Raw genomic sequence first — 24,045 nt, forward strand, 5'->3', positions numbered from 1 at the left:
AAAATAATTGTACCAAGTTTCGTTTAAATCCGTCGAGTAGTTTTTGTTTCTATATCGGTTATACAGACAGACAGACGGACAAAAATTTTTGGCGTCAGTGTCGATCCCTAATCACCTCGTGATAGTTATTTAGGAAATATATTTCATGTACAGAATTGACCTCTACAGATTTAATATAAGTATATAAGTATACATAGGTAATATGTTTAGATTCCAATTTCCATGTAACGTTAAATTCGACTATACAATAACTAACAGACAACGCAGGTTACTCTCGTTTCCGTAAGTTGAGGCGGCTACATATTCGGTCCTCATAACATCACTTTTTGTGAACGAAACGACAGCGCGGTTTAATTCGATGCCAACACCATCAGAAAAAAGGAAATATTTTTAATTGTGAGAAAATATTGTGATTTACACTATTAATACTATTTTAACATTAACACAAAATATAAGACTGTGGGTGTGTAAAAATAAATCCAGCGAGTTTCACATCACACTTATGTTTATAATTAGGTATACGACATGAAAATATCATATTAATTACCAAGCAATAATCATACAGATAAATACTGAACAAAAGTATTAACAGTCAAAGTATATTTTTACTATCAACATGCAAATGATGAAGGAATAATAATTATCAACGAACTAACCTTTTTGTATTATTGTTTAGAAATATAAATTCAATAAATTTATAAAGAATAGAAAAAATTTCGATCACTAAAGGATGCGGGTTCGAGTCCCGTCTCGTGATCGAATTTTTAAAACACGAAGATTTTTAAAAATGTAACCAATGAACACAATCAATATTAGATTAACTGTAATGGTGTCTAGTTTGACTTATAAAATAATAAACATCTACCCTCACTTTTAAAAATGTAGTATATTCACACGAATTATAAGCGCACCTTATAGGGAAGGGAAGATATGGGTTAAAGAGTTAAATAAATAAATAACATAATTATATTTAAATTATTAATTTTTAACATTGTGTTCAGTAGTGTTAACATGTAAATTGATTTGATGTTTACGAAATCTCATAGATGGCGCTGTTTCAAATTTGTCTTTTTATACTAATAAATTCATTAAACTGATTCTCTGCCAAATTACGTAAATGACATAGTTTTTATTGTGTAAAGCTAGATAATAGCATGGCTTACCCGAAACCAACATTTAAACATGAGTCTTTAGATTGTACGCTGTCGTAATACACGTAATACGTAAGAAAAATAAAGGTTCACAGCTCCTCCCCCGGAGGTGATAGCATGATAATATGTTTAAAAAAGCCTCACCCGACCTGTTAGTAATATTCATGCAAAATTTGAAGTCAATCTATGCAGTACTTTTCGAGATTAGCCTGGACAAACATACAGACAAACAGACAAACAGACAAACAGACAAACAGACAAAAATTCTAAAAACTATGTTTTTGGCTTCTATATCGATTATAGATCATGGATTATGTATTCTTTTAAAAAAATATTCAATGTACAGTTTTGACTTTCCTACGATTTTATTATATGTATAGATTTTACATATTATATAAATAATTGTATATCATTTAATTCAGAGGAAAATCTGCAAACATGTCAGTTGCCACAAATTAAAATGCTTGAATTATAATTAATTATTATTAACAGAAGTTCCGTAGCGATGCAGGATTTGTATACGATTTATATAGTTTAGAACAAAAAAAAAACGTTTCAATTTCCAGTAAATGTTTGTTGAATTTACCATTTACATGTTAGTAGGTATTTGGATGTTTCTGAAATGTATTCAAACGTTAGTAAACGAATATATAGCAAATAACAAAATAAATAAAACGAATTGGTTCGCAGTATGGATACATGAACTTGTAAGTTGTGTTCGTAGTGTTATAGATCAAAATGTGACAGCTAACATGTTATAGTATATAATCCCTAACAAGTATTTTAGTTATTGGGTCCACAAGGAGCGAACAGCCTCGCGAGGTAATTGCTTTGCGAAGCATCTCGGTCAGAATGGATCGGCTCGGCCGAGGAAAATGACAAAACACAATGACGCAATTTGACAAGCTATGTGTATTAGCAAGGATTCTTAAATCTGGGGGCACGGCAGTGCCCCCGCCAAGTCGAGCAAAAAAAAAGCGGCACGGCCGTACCATCCTTTTCTCGAAGCAATTCGGGCCTTTTTCGACCCCCTATAATTCGGTTGTGGATAAAGCAAGAAACCTGAATCTTCAGTAACTAATCCGGCATTGTATAAACACGGAATATTTAAAATTTCAGTCAATTTGAACCAGTAGTTTAAGAATGACAACTTGTTAAAGTTTCTAAATTTTGTCACTCACTGACTCACCGATCATCAAAAGTCCAAGGCACTTCTAGCAGACTTAGAAGCTTCATATTTGGAATACATATAGAGTTTAGTGTCTTAATCATGTGAAAACTTAAATATTTTGTAATTTCAGTCCAGTTTTCCAAATATACCAACTGCATCAATAACTTTGTAATCCCATATAAATATATGGGATAACAAAGTTATTTATGCAGTTGGTGGTTGGTGGTGGTATCAAAAAGAAAGGCTCTACAAAAAGAAGTGAGATCCCATCAAAAACATCCTGTAAAAAACCCAAGTCTCGCAGCTCAGTCTTTCTACCGTCAAAAGTTGTGAGATCCATGTAATACCAAGTCGGTTAATCTATTTAGTGTCTACTTGAAGGTCCTTCTGTCTTAAGTTATTACATAAGTTATTATCATGCCAATATTAAAAATATTTAACGTTTTAAACAAATAGATCGACTTGGACATCGCATGAAAACAAAATGAATATTACATTATTATATTAGATTCTTTAGTCTCTCGCGCCTCACGCGATTGAAACTCTCGTTCCTGTTGGTCGCTGGCCCGTCGTACTGTGTAGTGTGATACATACTAATAATCAAATCAAGCGATGTCCAAGTCGATCTATTTGTTTAAAACGTTAAATATTTTTAATATTGGCATGATAATAACTTATGTAATAACTTAAGACAGAAGGTCCTTCAAGTAGACACTAAATAGATTAACCGACTTGGTATTACATGGATCTCACAACTTTTGACGGTAGAAAGACTGAGCTGCGAGACTTGGGTTTTTTACAGGATGTTTTTGATGGGATCAAACTTTAATTCATGAGATAACAAATTATTCTATATGAAATTACTATTCGTTTTTCGTAAACATAGCACTGAATATGAGATCAATTTTTAAATTATTATTAGGCACTTATTTTTACAATCAGTGGCCAATAAACGACATAATATATAAACATTCTCTCTGCATAACCATAGCGTACATAAAAGCCTACAAGCTATATTTTTTGTTCGACCTTTATAGTTGCATTTTTATTCCATATTGTTTTTGAAGCGTATTGCTCTATTATAACGTTTCACGACAAAAATATACCCAAGTCCAAGATTTAGCTAGACGCTATATTGTCTCCACCATTAAGCAGAAGTGAGCACTTAGGCAAGACAAACAAAGTGCTGAACTAAAGCAAAAGATTACGTCATCTAGTGACACTAATCAACATTATATGAGAGCGGGCTATTTTCTAACGGTGCATTTACATCAAACGAACATAGAGCTAGAGCTAGAGCAAGAGCATACTTACGTGATCTTTTAGTGTAAACGAAATCTCGTATTCAGCGTTTTTCAGTATTAGAACATTGCATAGAATCTTTTGACTAAGAACAACGAAAGAAAGCTCTACGCCTGTTTACACTAAAATAATTTGTAAGGTTAGAATGAGCATTCACTCGTTTAATGTAAATAAACCGTAAGACGATATAAAGCAAGGAAAATTATTGTATTGCCTGAGGAAGCTACACGGAGATCTAGATTCAAGACTATCAATTACAATATTCATGACCTGAACCGATTAACTGGATGAAATATTGAGTGATATTCAGCAGTACAATATAGCACTGAATAAGTGAGATTATAGCTAATCTCTTGGATTTGTTAAATATTTTTATTTTGCAATAAAACACTTTCTTAATTATAACGCTTGCATTGTGCAGGTTATCTTGTAATACTTTCATTATGTCATTGGTTATAAAGATAATCTTTATAACGATGTGTGTTTAAAATTCAGTTTATTATCTTTAATTTTGTGTGCATAATAATTATGCACATGCAAATTATTTGCATGTCTCATATTTGAGTGTTAGAATTCACATGAAAAATACCTAGCTATCCCGACGTACGTTGTAAACTAATACTTACACTGTTTTTCCTTGACCACCAGGTTGTCTGGAAGAGATCGCTGTCTTAGCGATAAGACCGCCTGTTGTGCTCAACTGTGTCTATTTATTTTATATATTTACTTTTGTAATTTTTATTTATTGGTGCACAATAAAGTATTTTTGTTTGTTGTTTGTACGTTGTTCTGCCTCTAATCACATAACGGTAACAAAATTTCATGGGAATCGGTCCAGCCATTTCAGAGGAGTATGGTAAATAACATTGTGACACGAGAATTTTATATACTTAGAGATTATTATTTATGACTTGGCAACTAAAGCTCTGTCTGTTTTCGTATGATTATATTATTATACATTTGCTAAGAGCCACAACATTGGATAGGTACATAACATAACGTGTAACTAATTCCATCGGGATTAGAGCGACAACCTCATGGCGAGTTGCATGAAATTGAAGAGAAGCAGTGATATGCATATTGAATAATACAATTTTAATATAATACCACCCTAAGCACATAAATATATTTGTTATACTTGAAGAAGGTACATGAAGATTCCATAATATTATAAGGCATCGCGTCGCTTGCAGAAAGTTGATGTCGCATGTACGAAAATAACTCTATACAATAGGTATATTCGGCTATATGAGTACTGTTACAGAAATAATAACTAGCTTTAACTGTACTTTATGCGACAATGAACTTCACATTTGGGCAAATGAGGATTTAAAGGACATAATGCACTCTTGAGTGCTCTGTCTGACATTGTTAGCGTTGTGCCTTAAGAAATGTACGTTTTACTTTACGCCTACACGTTTGTTTGGCTAAGGTTTGGCCTATAGTTCTATTAAATTTAGGTTTAAATATTGAATGATTCCCTAATAATGGATTGATTAGGATCCTGGATTAGATGTTCGCTGCAGAATTGTATAAAACTTACCGGTCTAGTATCACACCAATTTATGTTCTTGGCCAAAATACATTCAAATAGTGAAACAGATGCGAAATACATTTCCCATCATAAGAGACACGAGATTTTACTCTTGCTAAAACATCGTAAAGACCGTAGTTAGTTCCGTTGAATTTGGTGCAACATTTATTTAACAAGAGCGCTAACTATCCAATGTGGGTCATTGCTTGCTTGGTCTTATTTTAACTTCTTACAAAGTATTCCGCATGTCACTGACGTCTTTAATCTGTAATACTGGTTTATGTGATCCAATTATACATAAAAAATATAGTAATACGTCCACAGTACAAGAACTGCATTGTTAAAATATTTAAAAGTTCCTGTACCGGCTTCCGAGGTCGACCAGTCACGACGCAACGTAATAAACCATTTAGCAATAATTACTAAGGAATGGATTTAAATTGCGGTTGATCGCGATAATATGTTTTATATTTATCATTTGTCATAAGTAATGTAATGTGTGTTCGAACATTACATGTATGTGACACCAGTATAAGATTATCTGCTAGATTGATTTCTGAGAGCATGATCATTAACAGCGTCTTTCCCTGTATTTAAACTGTGTGTTTAAAATGTTCATTCTAAAAAACCCAGGTTATACTACGAAAATTCCCACAGTAATAATGAATAAACATTCAAACTAATTGAATTATCGGATTATCTGAACACTATCTCTTAATAATTTACTAACAGAATATCTTGTGACATTACTTAAACTTGTTAGGGTTTACCGTCTGAGTTGGAATTTGCTGTCATATTCATCTTGGTTTCGAATTGTTGAATAACTAATTAGAGACATTGTGTCCTCGTATCAATTACTGTCTACAATTTCGTTTGTAAACTTTAGAATATGCAATGCTTGTGGGTTTCGAACACAGTTTTGGTATTAGAACTATATTTGGCAAATAATTCTGTTTATAGACATTGAATCATCGATTTGAGTATTTTTTGCAAGGAAGATTTTAAATCTCATTCGTCATTCATTTGTGGTTAATTTGTGGTCTATAAAATCTGTGTTTTTCTTACCTAACCACAAACCACATGATTTAATTAATATATTGAAATAAAACATTCGAATCAAACATAACGAGTGTATTAACAAACATATTTACAATTATTATTATTATCACAATATAACTTATCAACAATTATTATCACTTCTATAAATACACTAAACATTATCCGATGTTATAATAACTGATGATATTTATATGAAGGTATTTTTATGTAATTAAAGTTAATCCTTCTTGTTCGTACAATTTCACGGAAGTTGATAGCAGAGAGTTTGGGTGTCCGCGTTCTCTCTGGACTTTTGAAATCGACGTGGAACAGGCCGAATTTCACTCTGTAACAAAAATATTGTGTTTTACATAATTGGATTTAATTATTTATCTGTGTTGTTTATATTGCCATAGCAAATATTTTTATACTAATAGCTATGCTGCCTGGTTTTCCCCGCGCCCGAACCCTCGGGAAAAATTAATTATTATTTCTATAGCTCATGTGCTATTCTGGTTATAAGCTACATGCGAAGTATAATCAGAATCCGTTCAGTGGTTTGCCCTTGAAAGAGTAACAAACAAACATACAAACATCCATCCATCCTCATTACTTATTATATACATTCATCCATCCTTACATAATATTTTCGTATTTATAATATTAATAGGATTTACATTGACAAAACTGTTTGTACTGCAGTTTTAAAACATAGTAAGGCGTGGCTCACAAAAATTACACGCAAAAAGATACACGCATTTTTGCATGTATAAATGTATGCACTGCGGTCTTATATCTGACATGTTAATCTGTTAATTTTACAGCTGTTATTAACTTTATTACTTCGTTAGATTAGCTTATACAAACAAGACATTGACAGAAATAAATTACTTATTGTACATGTTTAGGTATGTGAGGAAATCAAATATTTGTATCGTTCTTAATACATTTTCTTCGGAAATGGGTCAATTTAATGATAATTTCTATATACAATAACGCAATCTCGTTAGTATCTTAGATAGTAAACTAATTTCCCTTGAGAATCTCAACCGATTTTAGCGAGCTCCGAAAATTTTATGTTCACCAAAGCGTATTGAAAATGTGTAATGAAGTGTAAACTTCACATTTTAAATAACTACCTAGTGAATATTTTTTTAAATAAATAGAAAAACAGCTATAGAGAGCGGATAGAGCTCTTCAGTTTTTCGGCATTATATGCTTGATTTGTCACACAACTTAAGTTCATAAATAATTTAACCAATCATATGACACAAGCCTGCGTTCTAATATAGTCTATTAGCTTTTCGCCCCGGCTTTGGTCGGATAGACCCCGGTTAAAAAACATAGCCAATGTTAGGTACTTAGTAAGGATGCAACTTTCTAATGGTAAAATAATTTATAAGTTGATCTAGTAAGTTTTTGAGTTAAGATTTAGGCAACAAAAAGTCTTTTGTAATGTAAAGTATTAAGTAGGTATAGATAATAAATAATTTAAATAAACAATAGTTTACATGAAGGCAAGTTTTAATAAATCTTTTCATAAAACTTACGTGTAACCATCACTCCATTCAAAGTCGTCCATTAAGGTCCACGCAAAATAACCAGCTATGTTACAGCCATCTTCGTGCATCGCTAATAGCAGTTGCTCCAAATATCTGTTATAATACGAGACTCGCTCGTAGTCATTGAGTCCACCAAAATCTGACATTCCATTCTCCGTAACAACTATGGGAATTTTCGTACCATAGTTCTTCGTTATCCAATTAAGAACTTTTCGGAATCCTGGCGGGTGAACCTATAAATTCACATCATACGTTAAAACTTCTGGGAATGTGAATTAAAATAAGCTGACAGAAAACAACGACACATTTGGGGTGCTTTTAAAACAATAATGTGCGAGGATGTGTAGCGAGGAATGTGTTTATAAATAATTCCCATCAACCTGATGCAATAATAACGGCCGCCTCTTGTTCAAACGATGCCTTCAATCTTCATTTTTGTAATAATGTTATTTTGGTTATAATTTAGTTTGTACAATAAAGTGTTATAAATAAATAAATAGTATCCCTTCAAACGCTGAACACTTCAAACTAAATGAAGCAATATGATTGGTACTTACAAACACATTCCTCGCTACATCCTCGTACGTTATTGGTGGAAAAGCACCCTTATATGGATTAGCACGTATACTGTTTAATTCAATAGTCTTAACATAAGTAATTAGCGCTTGAACCACATGAGTCTAATTGTTCTATAACAATGAATTATTCACACATATTAAAACGTTAAGATGCAAATTAAATAATGCTTACAGAGCTTCGCCAAATTTCTCAAAACTTTTAACAAGTGTATAAAGTTGATGCTTAGTACGCAACTTAGAGCTATTGCGCCACTTGCCTTGTCTTTTTATCTTCAATCTAATTGTTATTAAGAAATTATATACTTACATAATATTATAATATAGTGCCTATAGCAAAAATATATAACGTAAATAATTTGTCGACTATTTTTAAACTTAAATGTGGTTTTCCCTGAGAACCGTAAATATTTTTTCTTCTGAAATTATTACTTATTTATAATTCAGTTGTTTATGATAAAAACAAAATAATTGATGTAATTTATTATTGAACCATGCAACATGCTTTATGCCGATGTAATTGTAGAAGCTAAGTAGTAATAAAAGACTGTAATATTATAAAGAACTTTTCGCCCGCAGCCACGCCCGTGTAGTCAAAGGAAATTCCCCTGGCGGAGATGTTTCACCGCAGCAAAAAGTAGCCCATGTCACACTCTAGGCTTCTAACTTCAGATATAAAAATAATATCATAATATAATCGCTCTATTTGGACGTGACAGAACGACAAACAAATATAGACTATGTGACTCAGAAAAAAATTAGCTTTTTTCGGGTGAAAGAATTTTTCTAATCGGTCCAGTAGATCTGTGAGAAAACTTTACAAACATACATAAAGGTCACAAATGTGAATTAATTATATTAGTCTAGATAGAAAAGAGTATTTGAAACCTACCGCCAACCAATCAGCCCCAGGGATCGCCCAGCTCGGATGTTGTTCCATCTTCACACCCGTATCATGGTCTATTGAAGGCACGGCCCAACCCTTCTCCATCGACGAGGAAGACATCAGGAAAGATGTGTAATGATTCAGCCCGAAGAAATCTGAAGTTCCTTTAACCATTTCCACCTGATAAAGTAGAATATAATATAATTATATATGTATAATTGTATAGCCCAGTTTGCCATTTGCTATGTTTAGTTGCAAATGAGCCAATTTTGTACCTTTGAATTACTTCGAGTATTAAATCTCTACCTAATACCTACTTAATATAAATATTGATCAAATTCTAGTTATTAAAACCAGTGTCGACGTAAATGTATAACGTTCTAGTCTTAACTGCTAGATACCTTAAACGGCTCATTTGGCTTAATAATTAAATATGGATTTAGAATTGAATTAAATTGGTGGTATAACAAAATATTATTATAGTTGTTAAAATTTAAACCAATTCAGTTTCGTAATAATATTGAAATACTAGGAATAAAATAATATTCAATAAGTGCGCAAAACTTAAGTTTTAAGTGACTTTTAAAGAGCATTAATGAGTTTTGAATGAGGAACGTGAAAATAATTATAACGCTACGAGGTTGAACAACAAAAAAATTGTTTGAAAAAGTTACTGGCCAGAAGCCACTTAGATTGCGAGGGCCTAGAGGGCCTAGAGGGTTTGTTTTAAAAGTGTATCATATTATAATCTCCGCATTATAATTACAGAACTGTAATAGTAGAATAATGTTCTACGATTCCATTGTGAAATCCCTGATCATGAATGGAATTTTAACTTTTAAATTGACTTTTATTGGTACAGATCGAATGCTTTAGGAATACTAAAATTGCAATGTTAACACTTACCTCCTGCGGAGTAAAAACCGGTAGTCGTGACCGTGCGTATCCTTGGCTTATGCTCATATTATCGATCCTTTCACGGACTAAATCCGGATAGTTACCCTTTTCTGAATAAATCGGATGCGCGTACAAACCTAGCTGTAATATAATATTGGCTATTAGATAAATATGACCAAGAAGACCGAGCAGTGGAGGCTCAGTGGTGAAACCTTGGACTTAGAAATCGATAAGGTTCGAGACCAGGCGAGCAAGAATGAAATTAATTTTTCAATTATGTGTACATGTTGATAACATCACCACTGCTCGAAATGGTGAAGGAAAACATCGGGAAACCGGTATGTCGAAGAATAAAAAGTTCGATGACATGTGACATCTGCCAACCGGCATTTGGCCATCGTGGTGGATTATGCCATCATAGGAGGCCTGTGCTCTTACAGTGGAAACATATACCATAGCATAAAACTTGCGTAAGAAAAGTTACATAGTATGCGAGTTATAAATTGTATATACCTACAAAATATAAGAAAAAAGGAAAAACAACGTTTGCATGTAAGGTAATCTTGTACACATGACATGGGATAAACCCTGCATTTCTTATTTTTGTTGGAATGCGGGTTTTTACAAATGTCATGGAATATTTTTACCGGCATCTTTATTATTCTATGTTATAAAGGTTAAGCTCTTACGTGTAGGTACGTATTTATGGTTGACGAACAGGGAAATCATTTTATAATTTTGATATTTGTTTCAATTGATTATTTATATGAATACACAATATTTATCACTTTTGGCTGCCACAATTTAGATAAAGATTTGAGTGAGAACCAATAAATAAAAAACATGTATTTTATAGTTGCTAATATGTAAAAAAAATATTTTTTTTATAACTAACCCGCATTTGCAGATAACGTTCAGCGGCAGCAAGATCATCTGGATTATTTTCGTCTTTAGGCTCCGCGTAAAAAGCATCTAAAGTTATTCCGATTCTTCCTGCAATAAGATATTTTATTGTTACTTATTATAACGCTATAATTTCTTTGAAATATCTATGTTTCAATAAATACTCAAGGAATTTACATGACTATACAATATACACTTATATATACAAAAATAAATTGGAGGAACTTTTGCAACAGCAATCTAAAACATGTAATTTAATATATAATTTTGAGATATTAAAGTTTAATTTGTAAAATAATGGCCACGCGTCTTCATTGTTTAATCTGCTATTCATATAAAAACAAATACTAAGAATTGAGAAAGTTTATAAGCTAAGTTTTTAAAAAATTTTTTTTTAAGTTTTTAAAAGGGAGATGACCTATGAAGGGAGGTATTTCATATTTTTTGAGAAATGAAAACCTCTTCAATAAATTAATGTCTCAGTGAGTTTTAATGATTTGACGTTTAATTCTATAATATATTTAAATTAAACAATAAACTGACTGATTGATATACTAATTAACTGTCAATTGATGCATTAACTGCACAACTAACTTTTGCCCATCGAATCGTCTGTTCATTTTATAAAATTTGGAATTGTACGCTTTGTGGCTCTATCAGTTTCATCTTCAAACGTAACGTATAAAAGTGTCGTTGCATGAACTGATCAATACATTCAAAAATTAACCTTATGTATATAATATTTTTAATACCTTTTTGGTGTGGTCTGAATTTTTTATCATATAGGTGATAAGCTCGAGCGTGTCCCAACAGCATGTAGTGGGAACATAAATATTCCGCGATTCCATGAATCTTTATTGCTGGCACGAATACGTCTTTACCGTAGCCCTAAAATAAATTTGCCTTTTTAAAATATTACAACAAATTTTTGGCAAAATATTCAACGGAAATATTGGACGACCCAGTTTTATCAGGGTCCAGTTGCGAGGTATTTTCGTTTTACATTTAAATGCAGTGTAATTTAATTAAGTAAGTATAATAAATTTCAAATGCACAAAACATTTGAGTAGCTTCAAGGTTCTTTAAATAATTCTCAGTTGTGATGCATAAACAAAGACCCTCAAAGGAGAGTAGCATCTTCAAATGAATATGTTAATTATTCATTTAATTTCAAACTAATGTGGGACATTGGAGGATTAAAACTTCGCACGAACTGCGCCATACAACAGCTAGTTTAAAACAACTTACCTGGTAGCAATGTATATGTGGTTCGTTCATTGTGGTCCAAATTTTGACAATATCTCCAAATAAAGTGAAAGCTACTCGTGCGTAATCTTCGAAGTAATCAACCATTCTGGGGTTGCTCCAGCCTCCTAAGTCCATGAGAGATGTGGGCAGGTCCCAATGGAACAGAGTTACCACAGGAGTTATATTGGCTTTCACGAGCCCTTCAAAAATCTTCCGATAATATTTAACGCCTTCCTTATTTATATAATTGTCCGTTCCCTTTGGTAATATCCTGTTCGGGTTTGAACATACAAAATGTTAATAATTAAAAAATAAAGCTTATGTTAAATGTTTTGTTATTATAGGACCAGTTAATATTCTGAATAAATTATAATATTATAATAAGATTGTTATCATTATATTGTTATCATATATTTCATACGAGCTTTAGATTTGTTGTTGTTGTCTAAAGTTAGTGCCCAATTCATAATAGAGAATAGATTTCACATTATTCTTTGAAATCATTTTCCTCTGATTAACTATTGAAACGGTATCTAATACATAATTTAAAGAAAAAGCTAGCTGTAACTTTTACGTGACGCAAATTCTAGCTGAAATGTCTTTCAATCAGTTGTTTATGAAATGTGATTTAAGTAAAGCTCTTTAAGTAAGACGCGCAACTTGAGCAAGTGAACTCAAACTAAACTAATTCTATTACTCTGTAACTAAGCGGTCTTAACATCTTCAGGTAGAGTGAAAAGCCACCAAGATTATGTTAATAGTAATTGCGTCGATGTTAAAACGCTGCTCTTTTTTGTTTTTTAATTAACTTTTTTTAATCGCTTACAATTTGTCTTCTAAATAATAGCGTTGTTAATAAGTTTCATGTAACATTTTGTGATAGTTAATAAACTAATATATATATATATATATATATATGAGATAGTTATATAAACTAGGTTCTGCACTCGTTTTGATACTAGTATGAGATAAACGTTTACAGATTTATTATAGTATCTTAATGTGGTAGTAACATATACATATTTGAGTACCAAATGCTTTTATATAATGACTGTGAACACTTATAACAAGAGAATTCTGACGGAATATTTTTTTTCCAATTATAATGTTTTTTAAACAAATAAGAGAAATCTAGAGTACGTGAAAAATAAAAATGATATTGAAAAATATACGCGAGAAAATTTAAACAGCTGTGTAATTATTTATACACCATCATATTTGGTTTTATTATTCATTACTTTACAAATTAAATGTAAGTATAACCTTCTAAATATGAGGTAAACATTAATAACCTTAGGAAATTTATAATGAACGCTGATTGTTTTTAATAGAACAAATAAACGTTATCAAAGTGTAATGATATTAATATTTTTATGTAATAGAAGCCTCTGTCGTGAAGTGGTAATGTATCAATATAATCAAGACACAAACGAGGGCGGGATTCGATCCCGGTTGGTGCCTTAATAAAAAATAAGTAACATCGTTTACAAAAATTTCAACACAATGTTATTTTTGATACATGTGTTTTTGAAACCTGTCACGATTTCGGACTTCCCTTCACATGTGAAAGTGCTATATCCTACTACTATTACAATTTGCAAGAATAGAAGGATGATTGCTCGGAGTTTTCATTATAATCAGTTAGACATTTGGTACATTAATAGCTTAAAAAGTAGGTGCAGGCTCGAGCCTACCTTCCGTACCTATTGATATAAACTAAATAATACTCCTATACGTACTATGTTACCGACTTATGTGTTTAGCTAACAGGATATTAAACTTTACAGTTTTAGCTAGCATGGGCTGTAATTGAATTATAAGTTGCAATTAAGTGGACCCAACTAGTTATACCTATATCTAGCCAAGTTTTCTTATAAAAATGTTGGTTAAATTAATACTTACCGTGGCCATGAAATCGACAGCCGATAGTACTCCACGCCAAGGGATTCCACCATGATAATGTCCTTCTTATATTTATGGTACGAGTCCGCAGCTACATCGCCATTTGACTTGTCCAGCGTAAACTCGGGATGCTTGTGTATGTATGTGTCCCACATACTTTCACCTTTGCCTGTAAGAAAAAACAATAATTCATAAAACTGAACTGGGTTCACCTACAAAATTGTACAATGTGTGATTAAAATATGCTCAAGTATTTTGTAATTAACATTAACATAATAAAGATTTGATTGCCTGTTTGTTTGTTAGGATTTATTTAAAAAACTATTCGATCGATTAAAAATCATCTATAATATTAATATGTACTTAAGAACGCTACTTGTTAACCTATATTTATTTTTCAAACAGGCTTTTTTTATTTTGCCATTCCTGATTCCATGTCAAACTTAGTGAAGCCAGGACGACGATTTAATAAAAACAATTTTCTAAAATAATAGATCAAATTCTCAACCAGTATTATGATCAGAGTTCAGTAAAAGAATACCTATAACAAGGTACTTCACACTTCTATTGAAAGGGGACCCCTTTGACTCGTCACGTATTTGCCCAGATTTTTTGTCGAAATAACAAGACCGTATCATGTGTACCTATTGTTTTACCTTGTTTTTATAAGGATTAGTCAATTTAACAAGGAAAGTTATATTAATATGAAGTACACTATTTTAAAAATATTTTGGGATTCTTCAAAACTAAGTTACCAACACATTTGTTACAATAAACCTTTTCTATGCTTTAAGTTCAGTTCATTTTAAGAAGAAATGTGTGTGCATTCATAGATAAAGACATATTATTGAGTTAGGTATTAATTGATTTTGAAAATGGCTACATTATCCTGTATCACTAAATATTATCACATAAAAATAAAATATATCGTAGGCCATCAATACAACAAACAAAGTATGCTCTTTAACACCGACTTTTCAAAATTGATTGTAAAGTACCTAACAATTTTGTACAAAACATAACACCATAGCGTGCTATCTCAAACAAAAACAAGAAACAAGCAATTAGCAACCAAATACGTTCAACTATGTTAATTATTCGATAATATTCGTAAAAGTACTGTCATTTACATTTATAGTACACTTGAAAACGTTGAAGAATTTAAGTATTTAAGTCAAACATTTTCTACAAGGCTTCGTTATAACTCATGGAAATTATTTACAATCAATCTATGGGAAATAATTCGGAAATCGAAATCTATAGAGAAAAGCCGATAGGAAACTATAGCACTACTTTGTAGTATAAATTATATTTTGTTGTTATATTAGGAAGATGTTATGTGTAGAAGTGACTTTCGTAATTATTTAACTTGGTTGAACAGACCAATTACATACGTTTGCGAAATGATAATAATGTACATTTTGCACTTTTAATTGAAAATATTTCTATTTTAAAAACATTAAATGTACGTTATTCATAAAACAACACAAAATTGCAGTCAGTTGATGAATAAAAACTAATATTATGTAATATGTTACATAGGTACCTAAAGCTTAAGTATAATGCTCACAAAAATTTGTACCAAACATGTACCAAACACACAAAAACTAAATTTAAAACCTGGTCTTGACTTCTAGAGGTGACTATAGATAGTTGCTTAATAAACTACTAGTAAATGGTTATTTTTTGTTGATTGACATAAAAACACATCCGTTTCTATTTATATATCTTATTGGTATGCATTCAGAAATTGTACTATATGTTCCTATAAGTACCTACATATGAACTTATACAAGTACATAGGTACATATTTGTAATTCTTATGTAACAAACTGTTAGTCATCTTTTTCACGTTTCTTATACATATTTGTTTTGGAATTTCTATGCGGATATGTTTAATAACTGCGTAGTGAAACAGATCATATAAATATTGTTAAGAAAACATCGAATCTTTACCACCGGTCTATCATCGTGTGCCTAAGTTAATTATTATTAATAATGAGTCAACTAAACTTATTTGACTTATAGTTATAATCATTAAAGTAATTTCCATTGTAAATAAATTTTTATACAAATTAACACACAATAACAAATTCCATGATTTATTTTATATTTCCCAAATACTTCTACAGATATTTAAGTGGCAAGATATATGTACATAGTAATGTACTCTTAACTAACACGACTTTAACATTAATGACGACATTTAAAGTTAAATGGCTATTATTAGTTAAATTTCATACTTTATCTAAAGCGTCTATGTTGATTATTTTTGTGAAATAAAGATTGAATTTAAATCAATTGATTTTTTTATTAATTAAGATTCAGCCAAAACAGAGAACTACCTACAGCTTTTCATTGTCACTTCTGAATGACGCTTCTATCTATAGGTATATATAAATTTTTTTTATTAGGTACTCTTTTAAAATCTATTTTGTTAGGTAAATGATAAAGAGGATTTTAAGTTTGTTTGATATCATTTAAATAAAAACGTAGGTACTAAACCGAATTTTAAATTTATTTTACCATAAGAAATCTATTATCTTTACCGAGTAACATAGGCTATATTTTTTATGCCGGCCGAGTGAAGCAGTGACGAGCAACGAGTTATTTGGACCCTTGTGTATAAAAAGTAAGACAAAATATATAAGAATAATAATTATTTGTTTAATTTTTAAGCATTCTTTAAACATTGCACAATATAACAAGATAAGAACGAAAATATTATTAAAAAACCAGTAATTCCAAGCGCTGTAAGTTTGGGATAACAGTTTTTTAACTTCTATGTCCGCAGGTGCATACTTATACTAAAACAAACTGTTACACACGCCGCTATTTAATTTAGTTTTACAACTCCTGAAGCGAAAATGCTAACAATTTTTTTTATCTTTTTATAAAGACTAACAAATTTGAAAATAAAAACGTAATCTGCGCGAAAAGCAGACCCGGATTATGTAATTATGTTCATATTCGTTGAGGTAAAAATATAAATACAAATAAAATATGCTACATAAAATATGTAGTTCCTTAATTATTAACTACTGAATAATTCTTTGTGATTATAAATACATTTCATTTATTTTTATTAAAACCTGTAATTGCCCAAAATCTTACGTAAGCTTGCATTTACTGCATACGTTTACGATATTTATAGAATACCGCAAACAAACTTGTTTGTATTTTTTACCGCAGCCAAATAATACTATAATTGCCGCAATTAATACCTAGACCACTTCCTTGATCACGTAGGCTATAACCGTAATATCTCACGTTTGATCCTTAAGATCAATACTCACATACATACATAAACATGTCCTATAGGACATGGGTACCTATGCTAAAGAACGACGTCTCTACCATATATTCTGTGCCTCTACCACATCCCGGACACTCCATACAAAATCATCGTTTTGACAGTCACACTGTAGAGACTGCAAATGTGTGTGTTAACGCTTTATGGTTGGCACATTTTTGACTAGCGTAAAAAAATAATCGCGTTTTTCTGATGAAATACATCCGTAAACAGCACAATATCTAACCATTTTCTACGAAAAACGATAATCACAAATCCAAAATAATAAAATTATTAAGTCAATTTGATTAATGTTGTCAATCTTCGTTGCGTATCGTCCCTGTAGAAAAATATGGACCATTTTTAGACTGATCGTGCGGGGGAGGTAAGTGTTTAATTTTGGCGGGAGGCGGAGAGTGTCCGTTCTGTAGCGTTTAGCTACTATTATGTATTCTGTGCCTCTACTAAAATCGCAAAATACTTCACAGAAAGATTTAGAATATTAACTCTTTCGTTACGATCGTTTGTCTTTAAGAAATCGATATGTAGCGATAAGTCCCCAATTTGTTATAATATTACAACTTAGGTTATGTCTCTACTCTTTATTTGTAATGTATCCTAACCAATACAGCACGAATAAATAAATAAATATCAATGCGATGATTACATTTTACGGTAAATTATGGCTTGACATACCTCCATCATTCCACCCTCCTTCTATTTGAAATGCAGCCGTTGCAACTCCAAACATGAAACTGTCTGGAAACGAATAGTTGCTCAACCCAGAGCCCACTAGACCGCTCACTCCATTTGCTATAAGCAGCAGGCTACAATCAAAATATTGGTATTCATTATGTAATCCTTATAAACAATCATTTCTTTTTGAATTATTAATTATTAATCCAAAAAAAAAATCTGTGACAAAAAATGATGTGACTGGTTTTTACTTTACTATTAGTAATGTAGAGTAACGTGTTTTCATGTTATAAAAATTGTTTTCTATTCATACTATAACAAAGTAATAAATATTATGTATTATAATTATGACAATAGACATTATACAACAATATTACTTCACAAAGATTATAAATTACAACGATAATAAAGTTGATTGTTTCGTTGAATATTCAACACGTCGCGTTTTAAACGTAAAATTTCGGCCTAATTTTTATAAACACTTAAACCACAACACTGAATCTAAGCACGGATCAGATATTATTTCGTGTTTAAATAAATTTAAAACCTGAAGCTGACTAGAAGAGCTCTGCTCTGGGCGACTCGACTCATGCTCTGCATTTTACTGACTAAACTAAGATATTGACAATGAGACTATTTAATTTTTACCGTAGCCAAGATCGCGGTAACCTTCTGGGGTTTCCCTTAGACATCGAGAATACCTTTCATGACTGCACGACGAAACATTTGACACTTCCTGGCTTCGATTTATTTTATGACACACTATAATTATGTTCAATTAGCACGTATAATGTTAATACTAAATGTAACTCAAGTTTTGTGTTAAAATAACGTTTTAACTTCTGATAACAATGCCAAAATACGAGGTCATGGGATTATTTTTTTGAATAACATTAACCGTCATAAATATTACCTATACATTTTATATTATAAAATGAGAAAAAAAACAGTGAACTATCTTCACAAAAAGGAAATGATTCCTTGTTTTGTTCGTATTGACTATTGGATAAAAGCATTTCGTATGTAGTAAGTAAATATGCTTGCCTGCAGGCAACACTGAAAACCGATAATGCCTTTAAAGCATTTTTCGTAAGTCCTTGAAAAACAAAAAAACAATTTCCGAACATTTTTTACAGAAGACAAATTGTTTATGTAATGAAGTAATTAACAAAAAATGTTTTGTGAATAACAAGTTATGAGAGACAATTTTTTCTCTATATTTTGAGCATGTTTGATTCTAATCTTTCTCGTACCGATTTGTTCCTATCCTGTCCTTCGGATTATGACAATGATTGAATAGTCTGATACTGTGCGTGTGTGTGTGTATTTCTATTGCGTATAAATGGACTAATAATACTTATCAAAGCGCTTGTTAAAACTGTTTCAGGAGAAAAGAAGCCATTAACATGTCATATTATGTGAGTGTGTATGTCACAGAAGGTAATCTATAACTCTATAATCTATATACAGGGTGTAATCGTTAAGTGTGCACAGGCGATTATTCCTTAACTATTGCAGATATCAAAAAACTTTAAACTGATATCGAAAGCCCTTTACCTAATGAGTAAAATGACAATAATAATTTTTCTAAAATAAAACGGGAAATATCCAAAAAAATTACATCAAACACGCCCATACAAACTGAAGGAATAGTCGTATGCATATTTATCTATATGCATAATTGCATAGGCTATTTACCTGTTTTATTCTTTAATGACTTAAATATTGCGCGAAATATAATGTAGTAATCAATTCAGCTCTTATTTCTTAAATGCCCAAAAGGCGATCCACAACTTAAAGAGGTGATCCGGTTAAATCACTCAGAGAAAAAAATGCGGTCATAAATTATAATAAGACACTGGAAAGCCGGGTGCGTTTGACACTCCCTCACGTGGGACGCGAATAAATCAAAGGAAAAACGCTAAGGTAATGATTTATTTCAACTCTTTTTGCCTTTGCTTGGGTCCGTTTTCTATATTCTTTGATTCTGTTTACACTGACCATTTAATACATAATAAATGTTATTTATTGAGATACCTTTGAAATATGGAACAGAGATATTTCCAGTCGATTTGAGCGGGCGGAATTTTACATACTATAATTCAGGTAGTTCAGCTATAAAGTGCAAATTAAAGCTCTTTATAATTAAAGTACTTTAAGATAACATGATGAGAAGTGTGACCATATTTCATCAGATAAGAAGTTCGTTCACAAAACGATTCCCAAAGGGATAGTTTTCTAAAAGAACAAAATAAAGATTTGGAACACGTCCAAATAATATTATTTTTCCAAATCGTGGAATACTGGTTGGCTTGGTAACTGATGTGAAACCTTCGAAATCTCAACTTTTAACTGAACTCATAAAATAGATAGAATTTCAGAAATCTCCTTTATAATAACCACTTGATATCATAATATTTACGAGTATGTATAAAAAAAACTTACAATTCAAGTATTTTTTGTAGCAATAGAATAATATTTTGAACTAGCTGCACTTCGCGGTTTCACCCGCGTGGCTCTGCTCCTGTTAGTCTTAGCCTCGATAAATCGGCTATTCAACACCGAAAGAATTTTTCAAATCGGACCAGTAGTTCCCTTTATAGTATTAGTGTAGATTAAATGTTTGACCAAATTACACTACAGATTTCTACAAGGCATCCCTTTTGATCTTACTCATATTATAAATAAATAACAATAGTATATTTGAATCAAATTATATGTATAGTTTGCAATACATAACTTTAACACGAGAAAAGATGACTAACAAAATGAAACAGTATTGTACCTGTCACAAGGGTTGTATCGGTGTTAGGTAGGATTATTATGTTAACCGTACTAAATTTCTATATACTAAGTTAGAAGGGTTTCTGTTTTGATAGTTAACATTCAAAGTATGACCACAATTACGGTTCAAACATCTATTGTGAACTAGTGAATGCACCTGCTCGATTAATACCCGGATGTCATGTTTTTGAGATATCTGTGTAATTAGGCGTATAAGTGCTTATAAATGGAAGGATAATAATAGTTATGGAATGGATCAAGGTTTTCAGAAAAATAATCAACATAAAGTGCTTATTATAAATATTAAAAAAAAATCCTCTTGTACGGTCTACATCGTCCAGGATTTTTTTTTGACAACAAAAACACACCTACATGAAATGTTGACTGAACTTACCTAAATTTCTATATATTCTCAGGTACAGTTACTGTGATTAACAATGACTCTATGCCATGTTAGGAAATAGCACAAAAATAGCCTGTGATATAGGAGACATTCATCCTTCCTTTGTTACAAGAACCATAAAGAAGTATATTTATAACAAGAAGCTTATATCTAATACACTGGAGATTTCAGTATGAACATTAACTTGTAACAAGAAAATATGACCTTGAATGACGCCTGTATGTTTTTTTATCTCTTTCACACCTAACTTGGCAAGTGGGTGTGAAAGGGATAAAAAAACATACAGGCGTCATTCAAGGCCATATTTTCTTGTTACAAGTTAATGATCATGCTGAAATCTCCAGTGTATTAGATATAAGCTTCTTGATTTATAACGACCACATCAATTTTATTAATACTGTCATTGATAAATTATTTTGCAGGGCGACATATTATTATGTATAGGTCACACAAAATGGCGAGCGTTCTATTATTACAAACATATTAGAAGATGTTTGATCAAAATATAAAATATAACAAGACAGATTTAATTGACAATACATAAGTTTAAATTATACGAAATTGGCAACATCCTCTCTGGGTAACAGGAAATTTGCATTAATTATGAAATGATAACTTTGTTGATGATCTTCCGGAGTTTAAATTATTTTGATTTGTTTTGAAAATTATTGTAATTATTTGTTTCTTTGTTTCGATTTGTACTATTATTGTTTTCCAGAAAAATGAGTTTTCATTTTATCTATTTGGTTCAAGCTTTTACGTTATTTACATTATAAATGTTTTTAAATATAAAATATTACGTATGTATATGGAAAACATTACACTTACTCAAACAATGTTTCTCTTGTTAGGTTCTGATTGCTATTAAACCTTTGGAACAATGCTTAAATAAATATAAAATTCGCAGATGTCTCTAGACAAAATATTATAAATTCCAATCTTGCACTTTAACCGAACGGCAGACGTGCAGATGAGCGAGAAATTTTGCAGCGATTTGCATTGGTTGCAAAACTTAGTTATGGTAATCTGACTATAAGTTACCAGCTCTAAGCTTTCAATTTTATTGGAAGAAGATAGCATACTTTTCCCTTAACTATCCGAGGAAAATTTAGTTAGTGCAGATATATAAATTAAGGATCTCGCTCTGAAAATTCAAATTTAGATAATATCGTCGCGAGCACAGGCTATAATATTAAATTTAATTTCACACCGAGCAATTTGCTGTTAAAAGCGTCGTCGGCTCGTGAAGAGGAAAATAAAAGACGTAAGTACTAAAAGCATTCAGTTGCAGATTTGTATCGGAGTTCCTACATCATTCTTGCTCCGGAAATAAACTTGTCAGAGAACAGTTCGACGATTGAGAAAGCTAACATTAAATTTATTGTAACAATGTATCGCCCCTGTTGATAACATTTTCCGTTTACCCGTCTACGTTAAACCGTGTATTTTATGATGAGACGCTTGAAATATGCTCGGATAGATCCATGAGTTGGACATATTTGCATGGCAAAATGTGAATAAAATAAATGTGTGCATATTTATCACATGGAAAATTTTGCTGCATATGCTGTAATGAAAAATTTATAACCCCAATATTTCATAAAGCGGTGACAGCAGCCACTAGACGGCAGATGTGACTTGCATTCACATACACAAAATATAATCTAGCGTAGAATCATTTAGTTAACTTGAGATTCTTTTCATTTAGTCCTTAAGAATAAATATTAAATATACTTGGTTTAACTTACTTATAAAGTAAACTTGATATACACGACTAATGTAGTTAGGTAGGTAGGTCCCCTGTTCCGACGCTTAAATATTAAATCAGTGGTTTAACAAATAGCATTAAAACTTCACCGTCTAGAAAAAACCTAGCCTTAGCTTATTTAGCGAATAGAAAAAAGTCAACACCTTTGTGCATTGGACTAAAAAATCTAGGCCATGCACTTAGTATATTAGAGTGCATTTGTGCTTACTTACTTATTTTGGTACAGAGCTGAACAACAAAAACTACGGTATTTAATTGGAGAAAAAGTTTATGTGTATAAAAACCACGAGCTATTTTTCCAACTTTTCAAATAGTAGGAAACTATCACTGGGTAAACCTTTATGCAACGCGGCGTGTCGAAAAATCAAAGAACAATTTATGTTTCCCATGTCACACTGTATGCCGTTTATAAAACCATCAAAGAGCACCAACAAATCTGTCCACAAATGCATTGAATTCATGTTTTATAGTTTTTTTTTAGTAAAACTTTTTAACCAACTGCGCTCAGGATTTATTCATTACAAATTGAACAATTTTGCAAAGCAAATCCCAACAAATATTGATAAAAGGTGAACGTAAACATTTTAACCACAATACACTACAAAGGGTATCACAAAGGTTAACTAAAATGGGTTTCTGACCGTAACGATTATAACATTAAGCCGTTGGATACAGATCCCCTGGCGGCCATGTGTCCTGAACGATTCCATTCGAGGTGAATCCTTCAATATTTATGGCTGTGATAGGCTGTGTTATCTTTGAGAAACTTACATAATTACTGTTAATACCTATAGCAATTAATGTTGTTTATTTCTATGTTGGGTTGACATATCCCATGAGTATCATTAGTTTGTAATATTTATTACTAAATCATAATATAAGACTAGCGGTCCGCCCCGGCTTCGCCCGTGGTACCTACATGTTTAAACTATC

At 31.5% G+C, this 24,045-nt stretch overlaps 2 protein-coding genes across 2 annotated transcripts in view; both read right to left on the minus strand.

The window, feature by feature from the left end:
• Nucleotides 1–6,274: 6,274 nt before the first annotated feature.
• Nucleotides 6,275–18,769, minus strand: LOC149485122 (myrosinase 1-like). Its single transcript, XM_089699946.1, has 10 exons — nt 18,705–18,769; nt 18,158–18,288; nt 14,170–14,338; nt 12,268–12,538; nt 11,772–11,907; nt 11,012–11,109; nt 10,126–10,257; nt 9,226–9,399; nt 7,747–7,991; nt 6,275–6,542 (listed from the first exon to the last, which is right to left on the minus strand). Exons 1-10 carry the CDS (start codon nt 18,755–18,757, stop codon nt 6,386–6,388), a joined length of 1,566 nt encoding a protein of 521 aa, XP_089556072.1. The 5' UTR covers nt 18,758–18,769; the 3' UTR covers nt 6,275–6,385.
• Nucleotides 8,980–24,045, minus strand: part of LOC149485123 (putative carbonic anhydrase 3) — a 404,335-nt gene continuing 389,269 nt past the window's right edge. The window contains exon 8 of the mRNA XM_089699958.1: nt 8,980–8,995. The gene's annotated coding sequence lies outside the window, so the exon portion shown is untranslated. The remainder of the gene's footprint in view (nt 8,996–24,045) is intronic.

Source organism: Colias philodice, chromosome 10 (genome assembly GCF_061535455.1).
Source record: "Colias philodice isolate Cphi_HAF_F1 chromosome 10, ilColPhil1 Martin Lab GWU primary, whole genome shotgun sequence".
Classification (NCBI taxonomy): Eukaryota; Metazoa; Arthropoda; class Insecta; order Lepidoptera; family Pieridae; genus Colias; species Colias philodice.

What these genes read in the sequence shown, in the direction of transcription:
- LOC149485122 (XM_089699946.1), bottom strand. Translation starts at nt 18,757, where the DNA reads ATGCAGAGCATGAGTCGAGTCGCCCAGAGCAGAGCTCTTCTAGTCAGC. An exon ending in AGGAGGGTGGAATGATGGAG is followed by an intron (nt 14,339 to 18,157) that starts GTATGTCAAGCC and finishes TTTTTCTTACAG; the next exon opens with GCAAAGGTGAAAGTATGTGG. An exon ending in CGGTTTTTACTCCGCAGGAG is followed by an intron (nt 9,400 to 10,125) that starts GTAAGTGTTAAC and finishes CTACTTTATCAG; the next exon opens with GTGGAAATGGTTAAAGGAAC.